At 44.0% G+C, this 23,308-nt stretch overlaps 1 protein-coding gene across 1 annotated transcript in view; it reads left to right on the forward strand.

Annotated features, from left to right (window-relative positions):
• The window catches only part of arhgap18 (Rho GTPase activating protein 18), a 105,724-nt gene that overhangs the window by 70,607 nt on the left and 11,809 nt on the right, over positions 1-23,308 (forward strand). Inside the window, exons 6-12 of the mRNA XM_041187389.1 lie at positions 1,034-1,199; positions 2,079-2,170; positions 3,833-3,910; positions 6,389-6,548; positions 9,014-9,096; positions 13,981-14,175; positions 19,845-19,997. Coding sequence (XP_041043323.1) covers positions 1,034-1,199; positions 2,079-2,170; positions 3,833-3,910; positions 6,389-6,548; positions 9,014-9,096; positions 13,981-14,175; positions 19,845-19,997 — 927 coding nt within the window. The remainder of the gene's footprint in view (positions 1-1,033; positions 1,200-2,078; positions 2,171-3,832; positions 3,911-6,388; positions 6,549-9,013; positions 9,097-13,980; positions 14,176-19,844; positions 19,998-23,308) is intronic.

A 23,308-nucleotide genomic window follows, 5' to 3' on the forward strand; every position in this document is an offset into this window, starting at 1 on the left:
ATCTCTATATATCATTGCTATAATGCCATAATTATATAATAACCAGGGGCAGAATTTTTTGCTCTGTGTGCAGGTTTGTGCCCAACCCACTCGAGTGTGAAATAGCACGTGATGATGTCAGGCGAGCATCCCGACATCATTGTGCACTTGCACGATATTTTGGTCAGCAGGCGTGCACAAGACTCCCCGCTAGCAATTAAGAGCACTATTAAGGCCATTAAAGTAGTAATTAACTGAGATTTTTCATTGCCCGTCCAACGTTACGGTTAGCGGGCAGGCGAATCGGCCAGGCGGCCTTTACATTTTTCAGGAAATCTCATCCACAGGCGGGATGAGGTTTCCGATATTAATAAAAAAAGATTAAAATGTTTGGACAGAATTTTCATCTGGTGTGTGTTCCAGTGATTGATTCTGATGCACGGGCATTTTTTCCCAGTTTTTAAAAGCTTTGTTTTTTGCATTTAAATTCTTCAGCTCCTTGAGGCAGCTCTTTGCCTTCAGGGAGCTTTCCTTCTGTGCTCCCCTACACCCGCGCTCACTTCAGCACTCACCCTCCTCCCATCCCCTCCCTGGTAGCACTGAGCATTTCAGTGTGCCTTTCATGCTGGCTGGCCATTAATTGGCCAGCCAGCGTGAAATCGTGGTCGGGGGCTGATCATGGTCAGGGGTCCATTCCCCGGCTGCTTCCGGACCCGCTGATCACAGGCGCCCACGGAACTAAAAATCCTGCCCCAGATTTCTGCACATCGATGTTACATCTCCTCATAGATACTTAAAAAGTGCCCTTGGCAAAATTCAAAAGTTCACCCAATATATCAACCAACATTTATCCTTTAAGCAATACCAACAAAAAACAGATGGTCCAATCATTTATTTCATTGCTATTTGTGAGACCTTGCTGTGCATGAATTGAATGCCAGAATTTGCTATATTACAATAACGATTACGCTTTAAAAGTATTTAATTGTCTATGAAGCACTTTGGATGGGCTGAGGCTGTGAAAGGCACTATGCATCTTTGTTTCTCTCTTAAGAACTACCGGCTGCCAAAAGAAAAGACAGGCACCACTAAGGCCGGAAATCTCGCACCTCAGGACATGAAGAAAGTGCGTTCATTGGCTCTGATTGAAATAACAGCTCTTTACGATACGGTTGGTGTGGATTTCAAGCATCATAAAGCAATTAAAGTCAAAATTAGAGGTAATGAGAATACATAATATTCAAATTTTGAAACACCTGCTTCCATATGAGGCTGATATATTTAACACTTTGTATATAAACTTTTCACTTATTTTATTCTTCATAAAATTTAAGATTTTCTTTATGCATGGGCATGGACTTAATTGCATTATTTTCTCTCAGGTTGAGTTGACACTGGATTGTAGCACTTGTGATATGTGTGGCAATAAGTCAGTAAGGAAAATAGTGCTCTCTGTCGTGAACTTCTTAATATTCCACAGCAATGTAAAGGGTTTACTATAGATAGCAACAGGTGAGAGTGCTGATTTAGAGTAAACTCCAAAGTTTGCATTGGAAAAACAATAAAATGGATAAACTCTTGTCACCACTATCAGCAAATTGGCATCTTCAACCCAGGATCAATTTGAATTGCGTGAGGTCATTTTTTTTCCTAATCCTAGCATAATCTTCAGGTATTCAAGCTGCCAAGGTTGATGACAAGGAGTGCAGTTGTAGGCCCAGATTATGTAAATAAATCTGAATCAGCAAAATCAATTGGGGTCATTAGATTAATGGTCAGCCAGGTGCTCATATGCTCATTTGGATGTCACATCAGGAAATCCATCACACGGGCTCCATATGCTTCCTGCATAATGAAAACTAACCCTTCTCCTTCTCTTTCATTTTCAGTTAGGACCATTCTGTTATGTGAAAAAGTTATTTCTGATCTTACGTTTGAAATCACTGCATGTTGAAAAAGAAAAAAAATCTTCTAACCATAAATTATCATATGAAATGTTGCAACGGCATCAGGATCTTTGTTTCAGTTTTATGGAACAGAAGGAGCACACGGTGTCCTTCAAGCTCAGTGAACTCTGGATTTTCAATATGTCCTTTCAGAAACGGGATTGTTTGGAGTTCCGCTTTCAATGCTATTGGAACAGGATCAGAAAAAAGTACCAGGAACCAGGGTCCCACTCATATTTCAGAAAGTAAGTACATGATGCAATGTATATTCAGCTGAAGGTCACTTCAGATTATCGGACTCCTGACAATTTGATAGCAGAGCTGCTTGAATTTTTCAAACGTTACATGAAGAAAAGCCATTTTTGCAACCAAGAAATCAGATCAGGAGCACCCCAGTGGAGACAAAAGGCAGAGTGTTAATGTAGTATCTCAACCATTAAGAGCTTATTATTTTATATGTTTGGAGAATGCACTCAGAGGTTCCTTGGGATGTCCATATTACTTCAGTCTGGTGCAGCATTAACGTATGATTTGAATTTGATAGACTAGCCCAAATCTTCTGGCCTCAGGATCGTCTGAGGCTGGACATACGACTGAAATGTATATTGGGACCCGTGGAAGTCCTGACACGCAGACCTACATGGGAATTGCGCGGGAAGTTTCAACTTGCTCCCAACATGACCCGACTACCCCCCGACATGACCCAAGTACCCCTGACCTGACCCAACTACCCTCTGTTCACACAACTACCCCTCGCCAAGCACCAGACTACCCCCTGACCTTCCCTAATAGTACCCCTAATCCACCCACATGTGCACCCTGACAACACTTCCCCAACCACTTGACTACCTGCTGACCACCCGACCTGGCTACCCCACTGAGCACCACGCTACCCTAATCGGTGATCATTCAGCTCTCCTCTGACCTGGCCAGACTACCCTCCCGACCCAAGCCCAACATACCCCCAACCATCCAACTATTCCCAGACCCAACCAGCACCTCACCCACCTACCACCTCACCCACATACCACCTTACCCACATACCACCTTACCCACCTGCCCCGCTACACACCTACCACCTGATCGGCCACACCTGATCCCACCTACCACACCACCCGCCTGCCATCTCATTCACCCTACCCACATTCCCTACCCACTATCCCACTTACTGATGTACCCACCTCACCCACCGACTACCTCACCCAGCCTACCCACCTCACCCACTACCCAATTGCCCACCTGTTCAGTTCACCCAACTACCCCGTGCCCACTTGCCCACCTTACCCACCTACTCACTTACCTCATCCACCTACCCACGATACCCATTCATTCATTCACCCATTCGCTAACACTCAAACTGGACATTTAAACTTACCACGTGGCAGCTGGTGCCATAAAAAGGGGGGTGTCCTGTCTTCCCCCAACTCTGCTTCAACGCAGCTCTCTGAGGGATGCTAAGCTTCACATTTCTGGAAAAGCCGGGCTTGGTAGGTGTCAGAACAAATGCAGAGCAGCGTCAAATCAGGGGAATTTTTGAACGGCGCGGCAATCCAACAATGATTGCCATTCCTCAGAAGATACGGGCCATTATATATGTACAATCTTTCTTCTTTATAGATCCTTAGCTGCATTGTATGTGTGTGAGTTATATATAACTAAGTCCTTATCTGGATAACCTAATTTGTTTCTAACTTTCTCTGCATTTGCCAATTTGTCTTATCCCTGATTTAGATATTGGCCAGAATTTTACGGCCCCATAACGGTGGGATGGGACCTTAAAATGTGGCAAGTTATTCTAAACTCCATTGACTTCAGCGGGACCATAAAGTTCCGCTGGTGTAACATTCCGCCCATTGAAGTTGGTGTGATACCGATTTTCTAACATGAAATTACAAATATTTTTGCAGCTTATTATTCACATAGAGGAAGAAGGGTTGAACACGGAAGGGATTCTCCGAATACCTGGACTTACATCAAGAATTAAGGTATTTTTATATTAATTGGAAAAAGACTACCTGCAAACGTACAAACTGGAAATATGTATTAAATAACTGAATCTGTGGATCTCCTTTATAATAATTATTTAATTTACACTTGAAGTGTCAGGATATAGCCATCTATGCTGGGTGTGCACAGATCAGAAGTCTAAAAACCCTTTGAAGGTGATGTTAATGCTATTTTTCTCAGTCAGAACAGGGTAGGTAGTTAAAATTGCTGTAAAGTATTTTAACTCAATTCTTTTTTAAGGGGAGGCATAAGGGTGGGGTGGGGGGAGGGGGTTGCAAGGGTATAATGTTAAAATTAGAGCCTGACCATTCAGATTTGAAACATAAAAGGGAGTGAAAATCTGGAACAATCTTCCCCAAAAGGCTGTGGGGCTGGACAAATTGAAACTTTCAACACTGAGATTGATGGATACTTGTTAGGCTAGTAACACAGACTTCTTTTGTAACAGCCTGACTGCAGTGAAGGTGGTATGAGAAACAAAGATATGAGTGTCTCCGGGATGAGAAAAAGAAAGATTATATTTTTCCGTTTGATTATATGCTAACAATAATGATGGATTGTTGAAAGTGATGGGGGAGGGAGTGACAGGAGCATTGGGGGATGTTGTTTTTTTTATAGTTCACAGGACGTGGGCTGGGTCAGCATTTATTGCCCATTCCCAATTGCCCTTAAGAAAGTGGTGGTGAGCTGCCTTCTTGAACCTCTGTAGTCCATGTGTTGTAGGAACACCCCTGGTGCTATTAGAGAGGGAGTTCCAGGATTTTGACCCAGCGACAGTGAAGGAATGGAGATATATTTCCAAGTCAGGATGTTGGGTAACTTGGAGGGGAACTTGCAGGTGGTGGTGTTCCCATGCGTCAGCTGCACTTGTCCTTGCAGGTGGTAGAGGTCTGGGGTTTGGAAGGTGCTATTGAAGGAGCCTTGAGTTTTGCAGTGAATTTTGTAGATGGTACACACTGCTGCTACTTTGCATCAGTGGTGGAGGGAGTGGATGTTGAAGGTGGTGGATGGGGTGCCAGTCAAGCAGGTTGCTTTGTCCTGGATGGTGTCAAGCTTCTTGAGTGTTGTTGGAGCTACAATCATCTAGGCAAGTTGGGAGTATTCCATCACACTTCTGACTTGTGCCTTTTGGATGGTGGGCAGGTTTTGGGAAGTCAAGAAGTGAGTTACCCTCCACAGAATTTCCAGCCTCTGAACTGCTCTTGTAACCTCAGTATTTATATGGCTGGTCCAGTTCAGTTTCTGGTCAATGGTAAGCCCCCAGGATGTTGATAGAGAGGCATTCAGCAATGATAATGCCATTGAATGTCGAGAGGAAATAATTGGATTCTTTTTTGTTAGAAACGGTCATTGCCTAGCACTTGTGTGGTGCAAATGTAACTTGCCACTTGTCAGTCCAAGCCCGGATATTCTCCAGGCTTCGTTGCATATGGGCACGGACTGCTTCAGTATCTAAGGAGTCGTGACTGGTGCTGAACATTGTGCAATCATCAGCGAACATCCCTACTTCTGACCTTATGATGGAAGGGAGGTCATTGATGAAGCAGCTGAAGATGGTTGGGCCTAGGACACTATCCTGAGGAACTCCCGCAGTGATGTGCTGGAACTAAGATGATTGACTTCCAACAACCACAACCATCTTCCTTTGTGCTAGGTATGACTCCAACCAGTGGAGGGTTTTCCCCCAATCCCATTGCCTCCAGTCTTGTTAGGGAGTTTTGTTGAAAGATGAAGTGATGAAGAACTCTATGATCCTTTGCCTGTGTAGAAGATGATTAAATTCATTGATGATGTGGATGTCACTGGCTGACCAGCATGTATTGCCCATGCCTAGTTGCTCTTAAGAAGATGGTGGTGAGCTGCCTTCTTGAACTGCTGCAGTTCTGCATTGAACCCAGGTCCTGGTGTGGTGCTGCTGACACTGACCCTGTCAGCCACCACTGTCCAGCCATGGGTCGTTTCTGTTCCTGCGGGTACTTGGGGACAGCACCTCCCTCTTTGTCTTGACCTCCACAATGACTTCCAAAGAAGCATCAGGAATCTGAGGGGTAGCTCTGTGACTCATTGCTGTGAAGATAATTGTTGCCACATTGTTTCAACAAAATCTTTCAAAAAGGAATGCAAGCTTTGTTCAAGAGCTTGTTGTGCAGAGAAATTGGACATGCCCATTTTCCAATGTGATTAATCATATTAAAATTAGGGGTCTAATTTCATTGCCAGTGAAATTCAGAGTGTGCCATGTGAGGATACTACAGTGAATCAGTAAGTTATACAATAGATCTCTTAATTTGTACAAACAAACAGATTACCCACATGAAAAAAAATCTACATGGGAAATAAACAACATTGTCCGTGCTAAGAGGTATGCAGGACTTTGCTTTCAAATGTAACCTAATGTGCTACTGATGATGTTGCTGAAGGTGATGCGGTAATCTTTTCTCCCCATATGTTTTAAGAGTCTGTGTGAAGAGCTAGAAGCACAGTTCTGTGAAGGAACTTTTAGCTGGGAAAATGTACGTCAGCATGATGCAGCAAGTATACTAAAGCTCTTTGTAAGAGAGCTGCCACATCCGCTTGTCACTCTGGAGTACCTTGATGCCTTTCTAGCTGTACAAAGTAAGTTATTAATCTCCTGTTTTACTGGCATTCATAATAAAAATGGAAACACAGGACCTGATTTTTCACCATGGAGACGAGTAGCTCAAGTCAGAAAATTTCCCAGCTTGGCTTACAAAGTGCCATGATTGGCCTGTTTTCATTCCGGGGGTGCGGGGGTGAGGGATGAAGTCATGCCCACCATCCCCTGACACAGATTGGAGACGGCCACAGGGGCTGCAGAGTGGCGAGACGGGCTGTTTTAAAGGCCTGCCTCAGCTCTCTGGGACTTCGTCCCATATGTTTTGTTAAATATTAGGCTCTTTGGCCCTCACCCCCCACTTCCCTTACCCCCACCCACTCCCCAAGCCCCAGCTATGCCAACTCTTGTCAACACATGTGACCCCTGCCTACCCCCCAATGGCCCCTCATACCCTCCATGCCAATCCATGACACCCACTATCTCCATGGCCTCTTATAGCCTTTATGTCAACTTTGTGCCATCTCAAGACCCCACCACCCTTTGCTCTTACACCATCCATGCCAACTTACCCAGTATGCATCTAAGCAAACCTCAGGAGCCATGCTGATTTGAAATAAAATAAAGTTCTAAGTATTTATCACAGACTTCACTGTATAAAATAAAACTCTTATTCATGAAAGTCTGTTCATAGATTTAAATCCCCTCAAGTATTTAATCCCTTATAAAAACAAACATTTGTATTCATAGCTAATCCTTTCGTAACCGCTTTGAGCTGTCAATCAGACTGAACTTACAGCTCCCCACTGTGATAATGACAGGTTGTGGAAAGCAGTCAAGCAATAACAACACTATAGTAATAGCACTAGGATTACATCAGCAAACATCTATTGAAACTGCTAGCACAGGTTCGTTTTACTCAGAGACTCAGGCCGGCAGTTTTTTTTTCAAATTTTGAGGGGTAGAGGATTTAGATATCTTGACAGTTTGACCATTCTACATACATGATGTATGCTTCAAGAGACTTATGTCTCCACCATAAAGTTGTGGAACACACACTGCAATTTAAAGCCGTTCCTGGAGCAAAAATCATACCTGCTTGTCTTTTGCCCCGAATTTGAATAGCCCGGCTGATTTGCAATTTCTATCTGTACACTTCACCACCCCTTCCCTTTGCCCCCTTTCCCTTTCTGGCGAAAATGGGATTTGTCAGAAATGGAGACAGGACTTCTGGATTCAGGTCTCATCCGCCATTTTTATTGGTTGACAGAGACTCCATGACCCCTCAAAAATCTGACCCATAATTCCCATGTGCGTACATAGAATTGTTTTCTCTGCAGAGGTCAATCAAGATTTTAATGCAAAATAGTCTAAATCTGGAAAGATGGTCATATCTATTTATATATTCGTAAATGTTTGTGCTTTGTAAGAATATATATTTGTGGTGATATAGGCAAATGCTACATTAACTAGAAAGTGAAAAGGTAAATTCCTGACATAGATTTTAATGAGCAGGGAATACTGCAAGATTTCCTGCAAGGATCTCAAAACTTGAATTTTCAATAAGCCTGATTCCCTGATCTCATTCTAGAATGGAACAGTAGTTGCAGGGATGCCAGTACGGAACAGTTGGGCCTGAAGTCTCTGATTGTCCATTCATTTAAATAGACCTGAAATCATAATCTACAGGTTGGCAATTTCCCAACCAACAACACCATCAAGCATTCCTCTTCACCAGAAACATCCAACTGGGGAATCAATCACAAAGTGTACTCTTGGCATGAAGATGTGCCCACTGTAAATATATATAATCTATAGCCTATAATTAAACATGAGAGGAAAACACAAAATTGCTTTTTTTTCCTGTACTTGCTTGTGTTTGACTTTCATTTCCTACTTTTTTTAAATTTCTGTCTTCCCGAATTAATCATTTTAATGGTAAGGCCCCAATTAACTCCAGACAGGTTTTGGGTAGTTGGGTAGGGTGTTGAGTTGGAAATTCTCCACTGCGTAAGAAATTATTTCTGGGCTATTTTAACTCCCAGGCCTCAATCCAATGACTCCTGGATTCTTCAGTGAATGCTGTCCCTATCAAATAATAGTTTGATATTTTAATGCAAACTTGTAGAAAAACCTTCCTATGTTGCCAGGAGAAGAAGGAGAGCTGCCTTGACAGTTATCTTAATTGCCCCACCCCACCTCTTGCCCATTCCAGCCCCTTCTCAGGATTTTCTATCGTACCATGACTGGAAGTGGCCCAACTTTTGTGCTGTTAAGATAAGGGAACTGCATGTGGAGAGGTGACAGGCAGGAGCAGCTCCCATATAAAACTCTAATGAAGCCCAAGGCCCAAATTCGGGCCAGACTTGGATCTATTAGTTGAGCGAATAAATTTCTGCCTGATAAAATTTTACCCTTTTGTTTGTGTGAATTTCACGGTAGTTTGGTTTGGGAACTGTTAGGTATGATCGTTTTTAATAACATGATGCAAATATTTGATTGACAGATCTATCAAGTAGAAAACTTCAGCTACAGGCTCTTAACTTGCTGGTGCTTCTCCTCCCAGACCAAAATAGGGACACACTGAAGGTATGATAGTCTGTTGTATTAAAAATACATTTATTAATTTTTCCCCTCAAAATTACATTTTAAAATGTGAATAAAATTGTTTATTTATTTTGACACAAGTTTCTTATTCAAAGCAAAATAATTTTGGCTCACGTTGCATGATTAAGGAATTTTTGGGTCTAGCTCTTGTGAACAATAGGTGGGGTTCTTTGTGATCAAAATTTGCACATTTTAGGAAATCTTGGCTGCGTATTCTGTGATTCCCTGAGATGTACTAACTGAAAATGTTGCTACCTGATGAAGCGTATTGGGTCAATCTCTTACGTTTCCTGACTGACACACATTTTTGATGAAAAATTAAATATTAATAAGATTTACTTGGGTAGCCAGCAGAGACTGGGTTAACGCACTATCTTTCTCCTTTCGGATTTCAATCTGAATACCGCCTAGGGATGAAAGTTTTCTTTTTCTGCTGGATTCATTAAGTATGAATTTGGGTGATAGTTTCAACCACATCTCTTACGAAATGTAGGTCTAGAATACAAAATTGCACATAACTTGCCCAGTGTCTATGGGATCCAAAGGAGGGAAGTAAAATGAGAAAAAGCTGGAAGTAGTCAGCAAAACCGACAGCATCTGTGGAGAAAAGAAATAAGGGCAGAACTTTGCCCTCGTCGGGCGGGCTGGGTGGGAAGCTGACCGCTGCCCGCGATCGGGGCAGGACTGCGAAATCAGTTAAGGCCCGCCCAGAGGGAAACACGCGCAGCAGCACTGCTTGTGTTGGGGGGGGTGGTGGGGGAGGAGGGTGAGCACGTGAGTTCACACATGCAAGAAAGTCCGCGCAGGAAAAGCTCCCTGAGGCACAGAGCTGCCCCAGGGAGATGAAGATCCAACAAAATAAAAATAAAGCATTTTAAGATGTTAAAAAACATGTCCCCTCTGTCACATGAGGGGACATGTGCCTCAGGGAGCTTTTCTTGCACACACTTGTGGCTCTGTCACATGAGCAGGGGCATGTTAGAAATTAGTATGAACAATTTTTTTTAATGATGGATTGAAACCTCATCCCACCCGTGGATGACATTTTGCAAAAAATGCAAGGGCCGCTTGGCCTTTTCGCCTGCCTGCCAACCATAAGTTTGGATGGGCAGCAAAAAATTTAATTCAATTAAATTCATTGTCATTTAATTCATTGTCATTGCCAACTCCCACACATGCCCGCTGACTGATAAATTGCGTGAGTGCACAATGGCATTGGGACGCTCATCTGACATTATCATACATCATTTTATGCTGGTTTGGGTTGGGCATGTACCTGTCCGACAAGCTAAAAATTTTTTGCCTAAGAGTTTAGAGATTGTTCATTAGAATTGTTCTGATGAAAGATCATTACCCTGAAACATTAACACTGAGCTGGATTTTACATGCCCTCGCCAGCGTATTTGAGGGGACCCGTAAAATGCAGCACGTGACCTTCCCATTGCCTCCCCGCCTGCCCCTGACCTGTCTCCCATTTTACAGGTGTCTGTGGTTGTGCTGAGCAACATGCCCACCCTTGGACCTATTGAAACCCTTAAGTGGCCAATTAATGGCCAGTTAATGGCCACTTAAGTGCCTCATCCTGCCCCCACCGATATTTTACCTGTGGCAGAGGAAGGCCCATGCCAAACAGATAGCCTAGCAGCTTTTATCGGGCGAGCTGGTGACAGGCAACAGTGGGACCTCCTTTGGGGGAACTCTGTGCCCATCGGAGGTAACCCCAAGGTCATAAACCCCTTTAACCCTCCCCCTCAGCCTTTCAATCCTGGTCCCCCATGTCTCTCACCCCCTTGCTGGCCACAATCCACTGATACACCAGACTTAACTTCAGTCTGTCCTCCAAAATTCAGGGACTGGCTGTAGTCCCAGCACAGGCCACTGCTCGAGCGTGGCGCTTCTGGGACTTCAAAGCTGCTGGCCTATTGGAATGCCAGCTCTCTAAGGCAGGATTTCCTCCCCAGATGGGGGCAAAAGTTAATGCTCTGCTGAGCGTAAAATAGCTGCAGGTAAATGGCTTTTCCATGGGTGGTGTCCTGAATAGTTTTTAGTTATGAGGGGAGGCAAGGAACACAGTGCCCCATAAAATGCAGTTTCTCTCTCTACAGATGCTGCCAGACCTTTTGACTATTTCCAGAATTTCTGTTTTCATTTCCGCTTTCTGGCATCCACAGTATTTTGTCGAAGTGGGTGAAATAGGTTTTGGGTCATAGCACAAAACTGGCAGTAATGAATCATCAATACTTTTTGCTCCCAGCTGATTTTCTTCCCTATTGACTTTATTGGACAAAGATTATTAGACCGGGTGTAAAGGGGCAATGAATTCACTCTCCCCAGTTTTCTGATGACACCCATGAACACTTAGTTTCAACAGAAGGAGTCCACAGGATGTTGTTTTATTTTTCATTTACAGGATGTGGGCTTCGCTGACTAGACCAGCATTTATTGCCCATCCCTAATTGCCTGTGAGAAGGTGGTGGTTAGCTGCATTTTTGAACCGCTGCAGTCCCTGCTGTGTAGGTACACCCACAGTGCAGTTAGGGAGGGAGTTCCAGGACTTTAACCCAGCAACAGTGAAGGAACAGCGATATATTTCCAAGTCAGGATGGTGAATGGCTTGGAGGGGAACTTTCAGGTGGTGGTGTTCCCATCTATCTGCTGCTCTTGTCCTTCTAGATGGTAGTGATCGTGGGTTTGCCCAAGGAACCTTGGTGAGTTTCTGCAGTGCATCTTGTAGATGGTACACACTGCTGCCACTGTTCGTTAGTGGTGGAGGGTGTGAATGTTTGTGGAAAGGGTTCCAATCAAGCGGGCTGAATTTTCCTGGATGGTGTCAAGCTTCTTGACTGTTGTTGGAGCTGCGCTCATCCAGGCAAATGGAGATTATTCCATCACACTCCTGACTTATGCATCATGCTGTGGACAGGCTTTGGGGACTCAGGAGGTGAGTTACTCGCCACAGGATTCCTAGCCTCTGACCTGCTCCTGTAGCCATAGTATTTACATGACTAGTCCAGTTCAGGTTTTGGTCATTGATAACCCCCAGGATGTTGACAGTGGGGTGTTCAGTGATGGTAATGCCATTGAATATCAAGGGGCGATGATTAGATTCTCTTTTGTTGGAGATGGTCATTGCCTGGCACTTAGTATGCCACGAATGTTGCTTGCCACTTGTCAGCCCAAGTCTGAATATTGTCCAGGTCTTGCTGAATTTTTACATGCTTCAGTATCTGAGGAGTTGTGAATGGTGCTGAACATTGTACAATTATCAGCGAACATCCCCATTTCTGACCTTAAGATGGAAGCAAGGTCATTGATGAAGCAGCTGAAAATGGTTGGGCCTAGGACACTACACTGAGGAACTCCTGCAGTGAAGACTGGAGCTTTGATGACTGACCTCCAACAACCACAACCATCGTCCTTTGTGCTAGGTACGTGGAGAGTTTTCCGCCTGATTCCCATTGACTCCAGGAAGGATTCTTGATGCCACACTCGGTCAAACGCTGCCTTGCAAAAGAGAAACCTCAAGTGTAGATGGGGTGTTCTTGTAAGATTGCAGTTACGCCACAATTTCAGGTTTATTCAATGAAGTTGTGCAATGTTTAACTTGGTATTGTTTAATGTTCCAGTTAGGTTGTGTGCACTGTGTATCTTAGTTCTGAATAAAGCTTGGCATTGGCTATGGCCCAGATATGGTCATAAAGTTAGTAGCCCCAAATTTAAAACAGCTGTTAAATATTTGCAATGCATATTGAAATAAAAACTGGCTGCATAATAAATATGTCAGCAGAAAACTGATTACATAGGTTTAGAATTGGAACAGAGCAGTATCTAAACCCTTCGTTTAATGGCTGGCAAAGTTGAGTGCTGCTACACTTGAACACTGCAGAGAAAGTTGCCCTGTGTGCCACTCCAGGACTCATGCCCAAAGAACAGCAGGGCATCTTGTATGGCAGGTGCCAACGGCAAAGCTTGCACTACCCACAAGACCATGGAACAGAGGATAAAGTAAAAGAGACACTTTAAAGAAGCTGCCAAGATAAATTTATCCAATATTGCAACTATCAGGTGTATCATTTAAAAGCACACATACTATGGTGGGATACCTCTTGGTAGGATTAATGTCAGCTGATTTTCTCATGACCTCAGGACATCCCAAAATACTTTACAACCAATGAAGTGTTTTTGAAATGTACTCATTGTTGTAATGCAGGAAACACACTGCCAATCAGTAAGCTCTTATAAACTACAATTTGATAATAACCAGGTAATCTGTTTTAGTGATGTTAACTGATGGATCAATATTGGCCAAGGTACCAGGGATAAATCTCCTGTTCTTCTTCAAAATAATGGTATTTTTGCAGGCCTTGATTTAATGTCTCATTCAAAAGACAGCATCTTTGACAGTGCAGAACTCTCTCAGAATTGCTTTGGAGTGTTGGCCTAAATTTTTGAGCTCAAGCCTCTGGAGTTGGACTTGAACCCAGAATATACTGAGTCTGAAACTGAAGAAAATCGTCAACTCAAAGTCTGTTTAAAAAAAACCCACCATATTTGCACTGAAGAACTTTAGTTTTGTGACTAAATCAGATTTACTATCCACAAGACAGGCAGTAAATTTATTAACAATTATTTAGAGGAAAATATTTGATGGCACTTAATGAATTGCTTGTTTACATTACAGATTGTGAAATACAAGGCAGAAACCCCTGAGACCGAAGCTCTTTTAAATATGCTAAAAAAGAATTTAGAATGTTTCCAAAATATAAGCAGTCATGTGTTTTTGATTTCTTTCAAAATGACACCTTTTTCTTTTTAAGATTAGGAATACGCTGCAGCCTTGATCATTCAATTAATATTCTTTTCCAGTCATTGCTTGAATTTCTTCAGAGATTAATAGACAACAAGGAAAGCAACAAAATGACACTAAACAACGTTTCTGTCATCATGGCACCCAACCTGTTTATGTTCAAAGGATATTGTACAAAAACACAGTTAGAAATGGCTGCTGGGACAAGCAACATAATGCGCTATTTGATTAAATACCAAGAGTTGCTTTGGATGGTAAGAACACTCTCAAATCTGCAAAGCATGATTTTTGAAGCTAAGCTTCTTGTGGTAATGTTATGACTTTGTAGCCCTGGTAGAGAGCCTAATGCTAAGAGTGCATATTGAGGACTCTGGCATTCCTGGTATAAGTATATCCAAATGTTCAGAAAATTGCGCACAGCGTATGGTAGAATGAAGTTATAAAATTATTCATCTTAAGCTTGCATAATTTTGCATGTCCAAGTGACAGTGAAGTCTTACATTGGCCAATAAAAAGTGAGGCCTAAATTTTTGTTCCTGAGTTAGGAGACAGAGTCTGGATAATTCCTAGCTCTGCAAAACCAACCTGGGTAAAAGTTCCCCGGAACCCTTGATTTTTGATCTGGTGAGGGATGGATGGGGGAGGCAGGGTGTAATGGGGGTCATGGTGCGCAACCCCAGACACAGTGTAGGGGCAGCACAGGGGCTGCTGGTTGAGGAGGTGTCTGGACGGAAAGGCCCCCTCAGTGCTGTGGGACTTCATTGCAGCTTTGAAAAAAACCAAAAAAGCCCTCTAGCCCTTACTCCTCATGCACTCTCACCCTTCCCGCACACTCCCCTGGCCCCATCCATGCCAACCTATGCTGCCACCTCATGCACCTCCATCCATGGCCCTTTTATAGCTCCTAAGCCAACTTAGTGGCAACTCATGCCTTCACCCATCACCCTTTGTCCTTACAGCTTTCATGCCAGCTCACACAGTATCTACCATGGACAGACCTCAGGGCCCATGCTGAGATTAAATAAATTTCTTAAGTGTCTGTTGTTGAATTCATTATTTAAAAACTAATACTCTCATTAATAAAAACCCTTTCACTACATTCAACTTTCTTCAAATATTTAACCCCTTATAACAACAAGCATTTGTATTCATAGTTCCACTTCAAATACTTTATAAGCATTTGGAACTGTCAATCAAACTGTGAACTGACAGGCACCCCAGTGTGATTGTGGTAGGCCATGAAATCAGTCATTTAACACCAATCCTGTAATGATAACTCTCAGGCTTATGTCAACCCACAGAATGAAATAGCAGGCACTTTTTTAACATTGCAGACAGTTTTGTTTCCAAATGGTTAAAGGGCAGGAGATTTAAATGATGTGACAGCTCCCTTTGACACCTCCCTTTGACAATTCCCTTTAACAGTTCCCTTTGACAGTTGCAATGAGTTTATCTACTTTTTATAGACATTCATGTCTTCTTTTAATAATCCCAAAGGGCACCTTACCTCTCCCAAAGGTGTACCAGAACTATATCCAAAAGGATACTCTACCTCTCCAGAAGGGTACCCTACCTCTTCAAATAACTCCGCTAACTTTAGACTTTCTTCCACTGGGGTAAAGTGCACAATTTGTGTTTTGGGCATCCCACTAACCAAAATCAGAACATACTGAAGGAAGTTGTACTTTAGTATGTGCTGTTGCCTCTGTGAACCATGGATGTGGAAGTGTGACCCGCCCCTGTCTTCCCCCACCTCAGCAAAAATGCTGGGGCTGAGTTCAGGGGTGGGACACCACAGCCATTCTTGCGAAGACAGGGAACATGAAAATTTAAGCCTGAGTGTTTCCAATTTGAAATTTCTATCCGTTTACTCCAAAACTCCAATTCTCCATTTCTACCATGTGTGTGAGTGGTGATGCCACCTGAGCTGTCAGTGAGTGAGATGCCAGTGAATGTGTGTTTTCCACCGACGTGGGTGGTACATTTGATGTGGGGGGGATGATTCTGTTGAGTTGGGCTGATAATGATATGCAGATGTATCAAAATGAAGCTCCCAATGTCCGGTTGCAGGAACCGTAGCCTGCCATTGACGGGCAGAGCGAACGATTGCAAACTGGATTCACAACGTGGTGAAACTGATTTTTGGCCTTCCCACCATGTTGGCTGCCCATTCCCGCCATGATGCCCAATGCCAACAGGCATGGAAAATTCTGCCCAAAGTCTTACAATGTGGATGATTAAGCCTATACAACAACAAAAAAGTACACTGATCAAAATGCTTATGAAATAATATAATCTCAAATAGTAACTTTTCAACTAGATAAGTACATTAAAAGGAAAAGAAAAATCTATATAAATTATTGGAAAAAAGGGGGGGGTAAATCGGAAAGGGGGTGGGGATGGAGGAGAGAATTCATGATCTATAAGTAGACATGAATAAAAAGTTATAGTAAAAGCAAAAAACTGTGGATGCTGGAAATCCAAAACAAAAACAAAAATACCTAGAAAAATTCAGCAGGAGAGGAGCACAGTTAACATTTCAAGTCCGAATGACCCTTCAACAGAACCAAGTAAAAATAGAAAAGAGGTGAAATATAAGCTGGTTTGGGGGGTGGGGGGATGAGGGTAGAGCTGGATAGAGGGCCAGTGATGGGTGGAGATAACCAAAAGATGTCACAGACAAAAGGACAAAGAGGTGTTGAAGGTGGTGATATTATCTAAGGAATGTGCTAATTAAGGGTAGGAAGCAGGACAAGCAAGGTACAGATGCTTTAGTGGGGATGGGGTTGGGTGAAGGAATCGAAAAATGCTAAAAGGTAGAGATAAAACAAAGGATGGAAATACATTTAAAAATAATGGAAATAGGTGGGAAAAGAAGATCTATATAAATTATTGGAGAAAAAGGGGGTGGGTGGGAATTGGAAAGGGGGTGGGGATGGAGGAGAGAGCTCATGATCTAAAATTGTTGAACTCAATATTCAGTCCGGAAGGCTGGAAAGTGCCTAGTCGGAAGATGAGGTGCTGTTCCTCCAGTTTCCGTTGAGCTTCACTGGAACAATGCAGCAAGCCAAGGACGGATATGTGGTCATGAGAGCAGGGTGGAGTATTGAAATAGCAAGTGACAGGGAGGTCTGGGTAATGCTTGCGGACAGACCGAAGGTGTTCTGCAAAGCGGTCACCCAGTCTGCGTTTGGTCTCTCCAATGTGGAGGAAACTGCATTGGGAGCAAGAATGCAGTAGACTAAATTGAGGGAAGAGCAAGTGAAATGCTGCTTCACTTGAAAGGAGTGTTTGGGCCCTTGGATGGTGAGGAGAGGGGAAGTAAAGGGGCAGGTGTTGCACCTTCTCTGGTTGCATGGGAAGGTGCCGTGGGAGGGGGTTGAAGTGTAGGGGGTGACGGAGTTGTGGACCAGGGTGTCCCGGAGGGGGCACCGGGGGGTGGGGGGGGGGGGGGGGGGGGGGGCGCTGAAGGGAAGATGTGTTTGGTGGTGGCATCATGCTGGAGTTGGCGGAAATGGCAGAGGATGATCCTTTGAGTGCGGAGGCTGGTGTGGTGATAAGTGAGGACAAGGGGGACCCTATCATGTTTCTGGGAGGGAGAAGAAGGTTTGAGGGTGGATGCGCGGGAGATGGGCTGGACACGGTTGAGGGCCCTGTCAACCACCGTGGGTGGAAATCCTCGGTTAAGGAAGAAGGAGGACATGTCAGAGGAACTGTTTTTGAAAGTAGCATCATCAGAACTGATGCGACGGAGGCGAAGGAATTAAGAAAATGGGATGGAGTCCTTACAGGAAGCGGGGTGTGAGGAGCTGTAGTCGAGGTAGCTGTGGGAGTCAGTAGGCTTGTAATGGATATTGGTGGACAGTCTCTCACCAGAAATTGAGACAGAGAGGTCAAGGAAGGGAAGGGAAGTGTCAGAGATGGACCATGTGAAAATGATGGAGGGGTGGAAATTGGAAGCAAAATTAATAAATTTTTCCAGGTCCAGACGAGAGCATGAAGCAGCACTGAAGTAATCATCGATGTACCGGAGAAAGAGTTGTGGGAGAGGGCCGGAGTAGGACTGGAACAAGGAATGTTCCACATACCCCATAAAGAGACAGGCATAGCTGGGGTCCATGTGGATACCCATAGCCACACCTTTTATTTGGAGGAAGTGAGAGGAGTTAAAGGAGAAATTGTTCAGTGTGAGAACAAGTTCAGCCGGACAGAGGAGAGTAGTGGTGGATGGGGATTGTTCGGGCCTCTGTTTGAGGAAGAAGCGGTGAGCCATCAGACCATCCCGGTGGGGGATGGAGGTGTAGAGGGATTGGACGTCCATGGTGAAGAGGAGGCAGTTGGGGCCAGGGAACTGAAAATTGTTGATATGACGTAGGGTGTCAGAGGAATCACTGATGTAGGTGGGAAAGGACTAGACAAGGGGAGAGAGCATGGAGTCAAGATAGCAAGAAATGAGTTCCGTGGGGCAGGAACAGGCTGACATGATCGGTCTGCCGGGACAGTCCTGTTTGTGGATTTTGGGTAGGAGGTAGAAGCGGGCCATCCGAGGTTGGGAGACTCTCAGGTTGGAAGCGGTGGAAGGAAGATCTCCAGAAGACATGAGGTCAGTAACAGTCCTGTAAACAGTGGGTTGATGTTCAGTGGTGGGGTCATGGTCCAGGGAGAGGTAGGAGGAAGTGTCTGCGAGTTGACGCTCAGCCTCTGCGAGGTAAAGGTCAGTGCGCCAGACAACAACAGCACCACCCTTGTCAGCAGGTTTGATGACAATGTCAGTGTTGGACCTGAGAGAATGGAGTGCAGCAAGTTCAGAGAAAGACAGGTTAGAGTGGGTGAGAGGAGCAGAGAAATTGAGACGACTAATGTCACGCTGACAGTTCTCAATGAAATGATCAAGAGAAGGTAAGAATCCAGAGGGAGGGGTCCAGCTGGAGGGAGAATATTGGAGGTGGGTAAAAGGATCCGTTGAACGGGGAGAGGACTCCTGCCCAAAGCAGTGAGCACGGAGACGAAGGCGGCGGAAGAAGAGTTCAGCATCATGCCGAGCCCGAAATTTATTGAGCTGAGGGCGTAAGGGTATGAAACTAAGTCCTTTGCTGAGCTCTGAACGTTCAGCATTGGAGAGGAGAAGGTCAGGGGATATGGTAAATACACGGTTGGGGCTGGGATTGGAAGACAGGATGGGGATAGAGGGACAGACAGGGGTGGAGGGTCCTGGATGGGTGTTGGTGTCGATGAGTTGTTGGAGCTTGTGTTCCTTTGCACCTAAAGGAAAGAGACAAAGTTTCTTGTTGAGGCGTCGGATGAGACGAAGAATTAAATGAAACTGGGGGCACGCGCAGCTTTGAAAAAGGGTGCAGTGGTGCTGCTGGAGGGAGAGGTCGAGTGTGTTCATATGGCGGCGCGTGGCACTGAGTGTGGATCTCAGAATGCGACGAGAACAGCAGTCCGAGGAGCGTTGTATGTCCCGGAGGTAACTGTAATCCTGGGTGGGTTCGAAACATGACGGATGGAACTTCAGTTGAAATCCATGTGGGGTAAATCAGAGACGGAAACAGTCACTGAGGAAGGAAATATGGCCGTGAAAACAGGTTTTAGTAAACACCTTGTCAAACACCAGGAAAGAAATGGAAAGCAATGAAGGTGAACAAGGCAAAAGAGAGATACAAAAATCCTGACGGAGAGAAGTTATGCTGCTGGGGTTAGATGAAGTAGAGTTCAGGAGGCTTCTGTATAGCATAAAGACAGGCATAGACCTGTTGGGTAGAATTGCCTCTTTCTGTGCTGTAAATATTTTGCAATATTTTGTAATCAATAATTCTGGTCCTGTCACAGGGTGTTGAAATGATCTCTTAAGTTAATGAGCCAAGTGTTGACAACTGTCAAAGAAGTCTATAAATGAGTATTTTCGTCCAACTCCTTTCAGATTCCAAAGTTTATTATGAATCAAGTGCGACAACAAAACATTGAAAACCATAAAAAGCTGTCCAAGGAAAAAGCTATGAAAAAGCTCCTGAAAAAGATGGCATATGATAAAGATAAGCATGACCGGAGCCAAACTGAGAAGAGTCTACCCAATGTGAGTAAGCCAACATTTAAATTTATTTTAAAATAGCTTAAAAATATAACTAATTATTTTATGGCACCCTTGCAGGAGTAATAAATGTGCCAAAAGACGCAAATTAGGCAGGAGGCAATTTGTAAAATATTACAATGTTATATTCCATTAACTGGACTAAAATTGCTTAATAGGGCCAAAGAAATCTAATTGGAAGGAACCACAGGAGGCCACTTCACAAATAGCATAAGATATTTTGAACTTTTACTTTTGTGCTCCTCCTGGGGCTATAAGTAAAATCCAGCCAGCCCCCAGCCGGCACCCCAGGGATGTCCCCCCTCTCCTAAACTCTGATTAAAAGCCAGCTGATTTCTATTCCTTCCCCAACAGTGAGCGAGCTGCCTTGAAATAAAGGTTATGCAACCAGCAGACAGGCTGCAAATGAGACATGAGCCTCAAAATGGCTCAGGACTCACTGCAGTAACAATACTAGTTGGTGTGTATAATTTTGCAGCTTTTATGCAGAATAGAGATAGATTCCAGTTATTCTTTGGATGAAGGATTACCTCCTGTGGTCATTTATACGGAGCTTTTCACCTTGATTACTGTTTCATATTTAAAGACAGCAGTGTTTTTCAGTGTTTTTTCCTTGCAAGTCTTTATTGAACTGATCTCAACATGCCAGCCTCCAGTAAGCTGCCGCATGGTAGAGATCACATGACTATGGAGAACCAGATAGGACATGTAGAACTGATTGCATTTCAAACCCAAACATTCCCTTTTTCAAACCAAACAAAGATACAAGCATTCCCCTTTTTTCCTAATGAACCGAAGACAGCAGTACACTGTTATCATGCCGTAATAACTGTTTGTTCAACTAGTCAGTCTCTGCACCTGCATTGCATACATATTCTTTAAATCCTGCAGGTCTTTTAATGGTACATGTGCACATTGTCATTGGCTATTTGTCTGGATGATGTTCCTTGTCCGGAGAGCGTAGCTCCTGTAGCACTTGTCGCCATCGTAGCTGTAGTTGCTCCATTTCTGTTGTTGGGGACCCTTCAACCTCTGGGATTGATGGTAGTTCTGTACTCAGTACAGCTGGTGAGATCCCTTCTTCCTGCCTGCCTGATTACTGTGAAGGAACAGCTTCACTAGTTGTGTGTATGTGGCTGCGGTTACTCCGGTATATTTGATCATTCACTTCACTGCGTACGATTGAAGTGACAATTTCTCTATGCATGTCTCACATTTCCATGTGGGCTGACTCCTGTTGAGAGTGTTAAAGGTTTGTACCCTGACTGGCTCTCCAATTCTCAGCTCTGGCAGTCTTGTCAAACTGGAATTTGGCTTTCTGTCATTTCACCATGGATTTTTCACTCATGCCTGTTACTACTTTTAGTTTTAGAGGCCAGAATTTTCCCGTCAGCAATTTGGGGGCGGGGCCCGCTTGCCAACAGGAAAATGATGCAGGATGACGTTGGGAGGAACCCCCGACGACATCCCGGTCCCTTTAAATTTTTAGGAAGGTGGGTGGACAGGGAAATCAGCTGTCCGCCCGCCAACATGTCAATGGCCAATTAAGGTCATTGACAGGATAATTAAGGTAATTAAAGGCCTTGCCCTTCCAACCTTAAGGCTGGCGGGCAGGCCAGGAGCCCCAGCGAGCAGTAGAAAAAACATGAAACCTCATCCACTGGCATGATGAGGCTTCATGTCCGTTTTTAAAAAGTTTAATAAAGTATATGTCGTTTTTATTAACATGTCCCATCTTGTGTGACATTGTCACATGAGGGGGACATGTTAATAATATTTTTATCTTTCTGTTTTTTAACTTTTGTGCACTGTCACTGATCTCCCTGAGACAACACTTAGTCTCTTTTGCGCGCATGCGTGAAAGAGTGCACTTTGACATCTGGGGATGCCCTCTCCCCCCTCCCCGCTGGGCAGGCCTTAATTGGCCCGTCCACTCAAAATGGTGGCGGGCCCCGTTTCAGCGGTGGGGGTCAGCTGTCCGCCTACCGCCAAGCCGGTGGGGCCCGCATGCCCACCAAGGGTAAAATTCTGCCCAGTATCTTTTTTGCTTATGGAAGAGTAGTTTGTGTGACATCAGTCTTTGGACTGGACTAATTTCCATGCCTTCAGTCAGTGTGTTTCTCCACTCGAGGATTGCCTTGTGTACATCTGTGCTAGATTTGCTTAATTTCTTGATGATGCCTTTGGCGATTTTCATTGCCACCTTATCCTTTTCATTCAACTGGGGATAGTGCAGAGATGACGTGTCATGTTGAATTTCCCAATCCTTTGTGAATTCTTCATTCATGAACTGAGAGCCATTGTCATACATCACAATGTCTGGAATGCTGTAACAACTGAATTGTGCTTTCAAGCATTCTACTATCCCTCCTTTCATCATTGAAGTCAGCTGGTCTAATTCCCAGTAGTCAGAATAGTAGTCTACAGTGATAAAATAATCAGTTCCTGCCATAGTGAAGAGGTCTACTCCTAACTTCATCCATGGTCTGTCTGGGATGTCATGCATCATCAACAGCTCTCTAGCTTCTTTAAATCGGTATTCATTACACACATTACACTGGCTAATGTGGTCTTTAACTTCATTGCTCATGTTTGGCCAGTAGAGCACTTCTCTTGCCTTTCTCTGGCTCGATTCACTTCCTGATGGCTTGCATGGATATGCTTCAGCATCTCACCTTTTATCTCCTTAGGGATGATGACTCTATTTCCTTTATTCAAGATGCCATCTTAGGCTGTCAATTCATCTCGGTATGCCCCATGTATGCTCTTGTGACCACAGGTGTATCCTGGATGCTCTCAGGCTATCCTTTCGTTACTACTTCTTGTAGCGCTTGGAGAGTTGCATCATGTTGTGTAGCTCGCTTGATTTGAGCAGGGCGCTTGTCTGTATTCACTGTCTCTGCTGGTCACAAGCCACTTGTCATTAGAGGTTTGAAGTAAGTGACCTGTTGCATCGTGTATAGTTCTTGATCAGACTCTTGCTGATCTCTCTCCAGTTGCCATCTGTTTAGACTTGTTTTGCTTCTTTCTAGACAACCACTTTGTGCAAAATGATTCATCTTCTTGCAGTTAAAACACTGCTTCCCCCATGCTGGGCAATCCTTCTTTTCCTTTGTATGATTTCTTCCGTGGTATTTGCATCGTGTACTTTGTCTGTGATTGCTCTGCTCTTTCAGCCTGGAATGTCTCTCAGAATAATGTAACTACTGGTCTGTTCTGCCATACATGTGCTCTAACTGATGTTTTACAAGCTCTGCAAACCTACACTTTCCTGAGCATAGATACAAATTCACATG

This window comes from Carcharodon carcharias, chromosome 5 (genome assembly GCF_017639515.1).
Source record: "Carcharodon carcharias isolate sCarCar2 chromosome 5, sCarCar2.pri, whole genome shotgun sequence".
Taxonomy (NCBI): Eukaryota; Metazoa; Chordata; class Chondrichthyes; order Lamniformes; family Lamnidae; genus Carcharodon; species Carcharodon carcharias.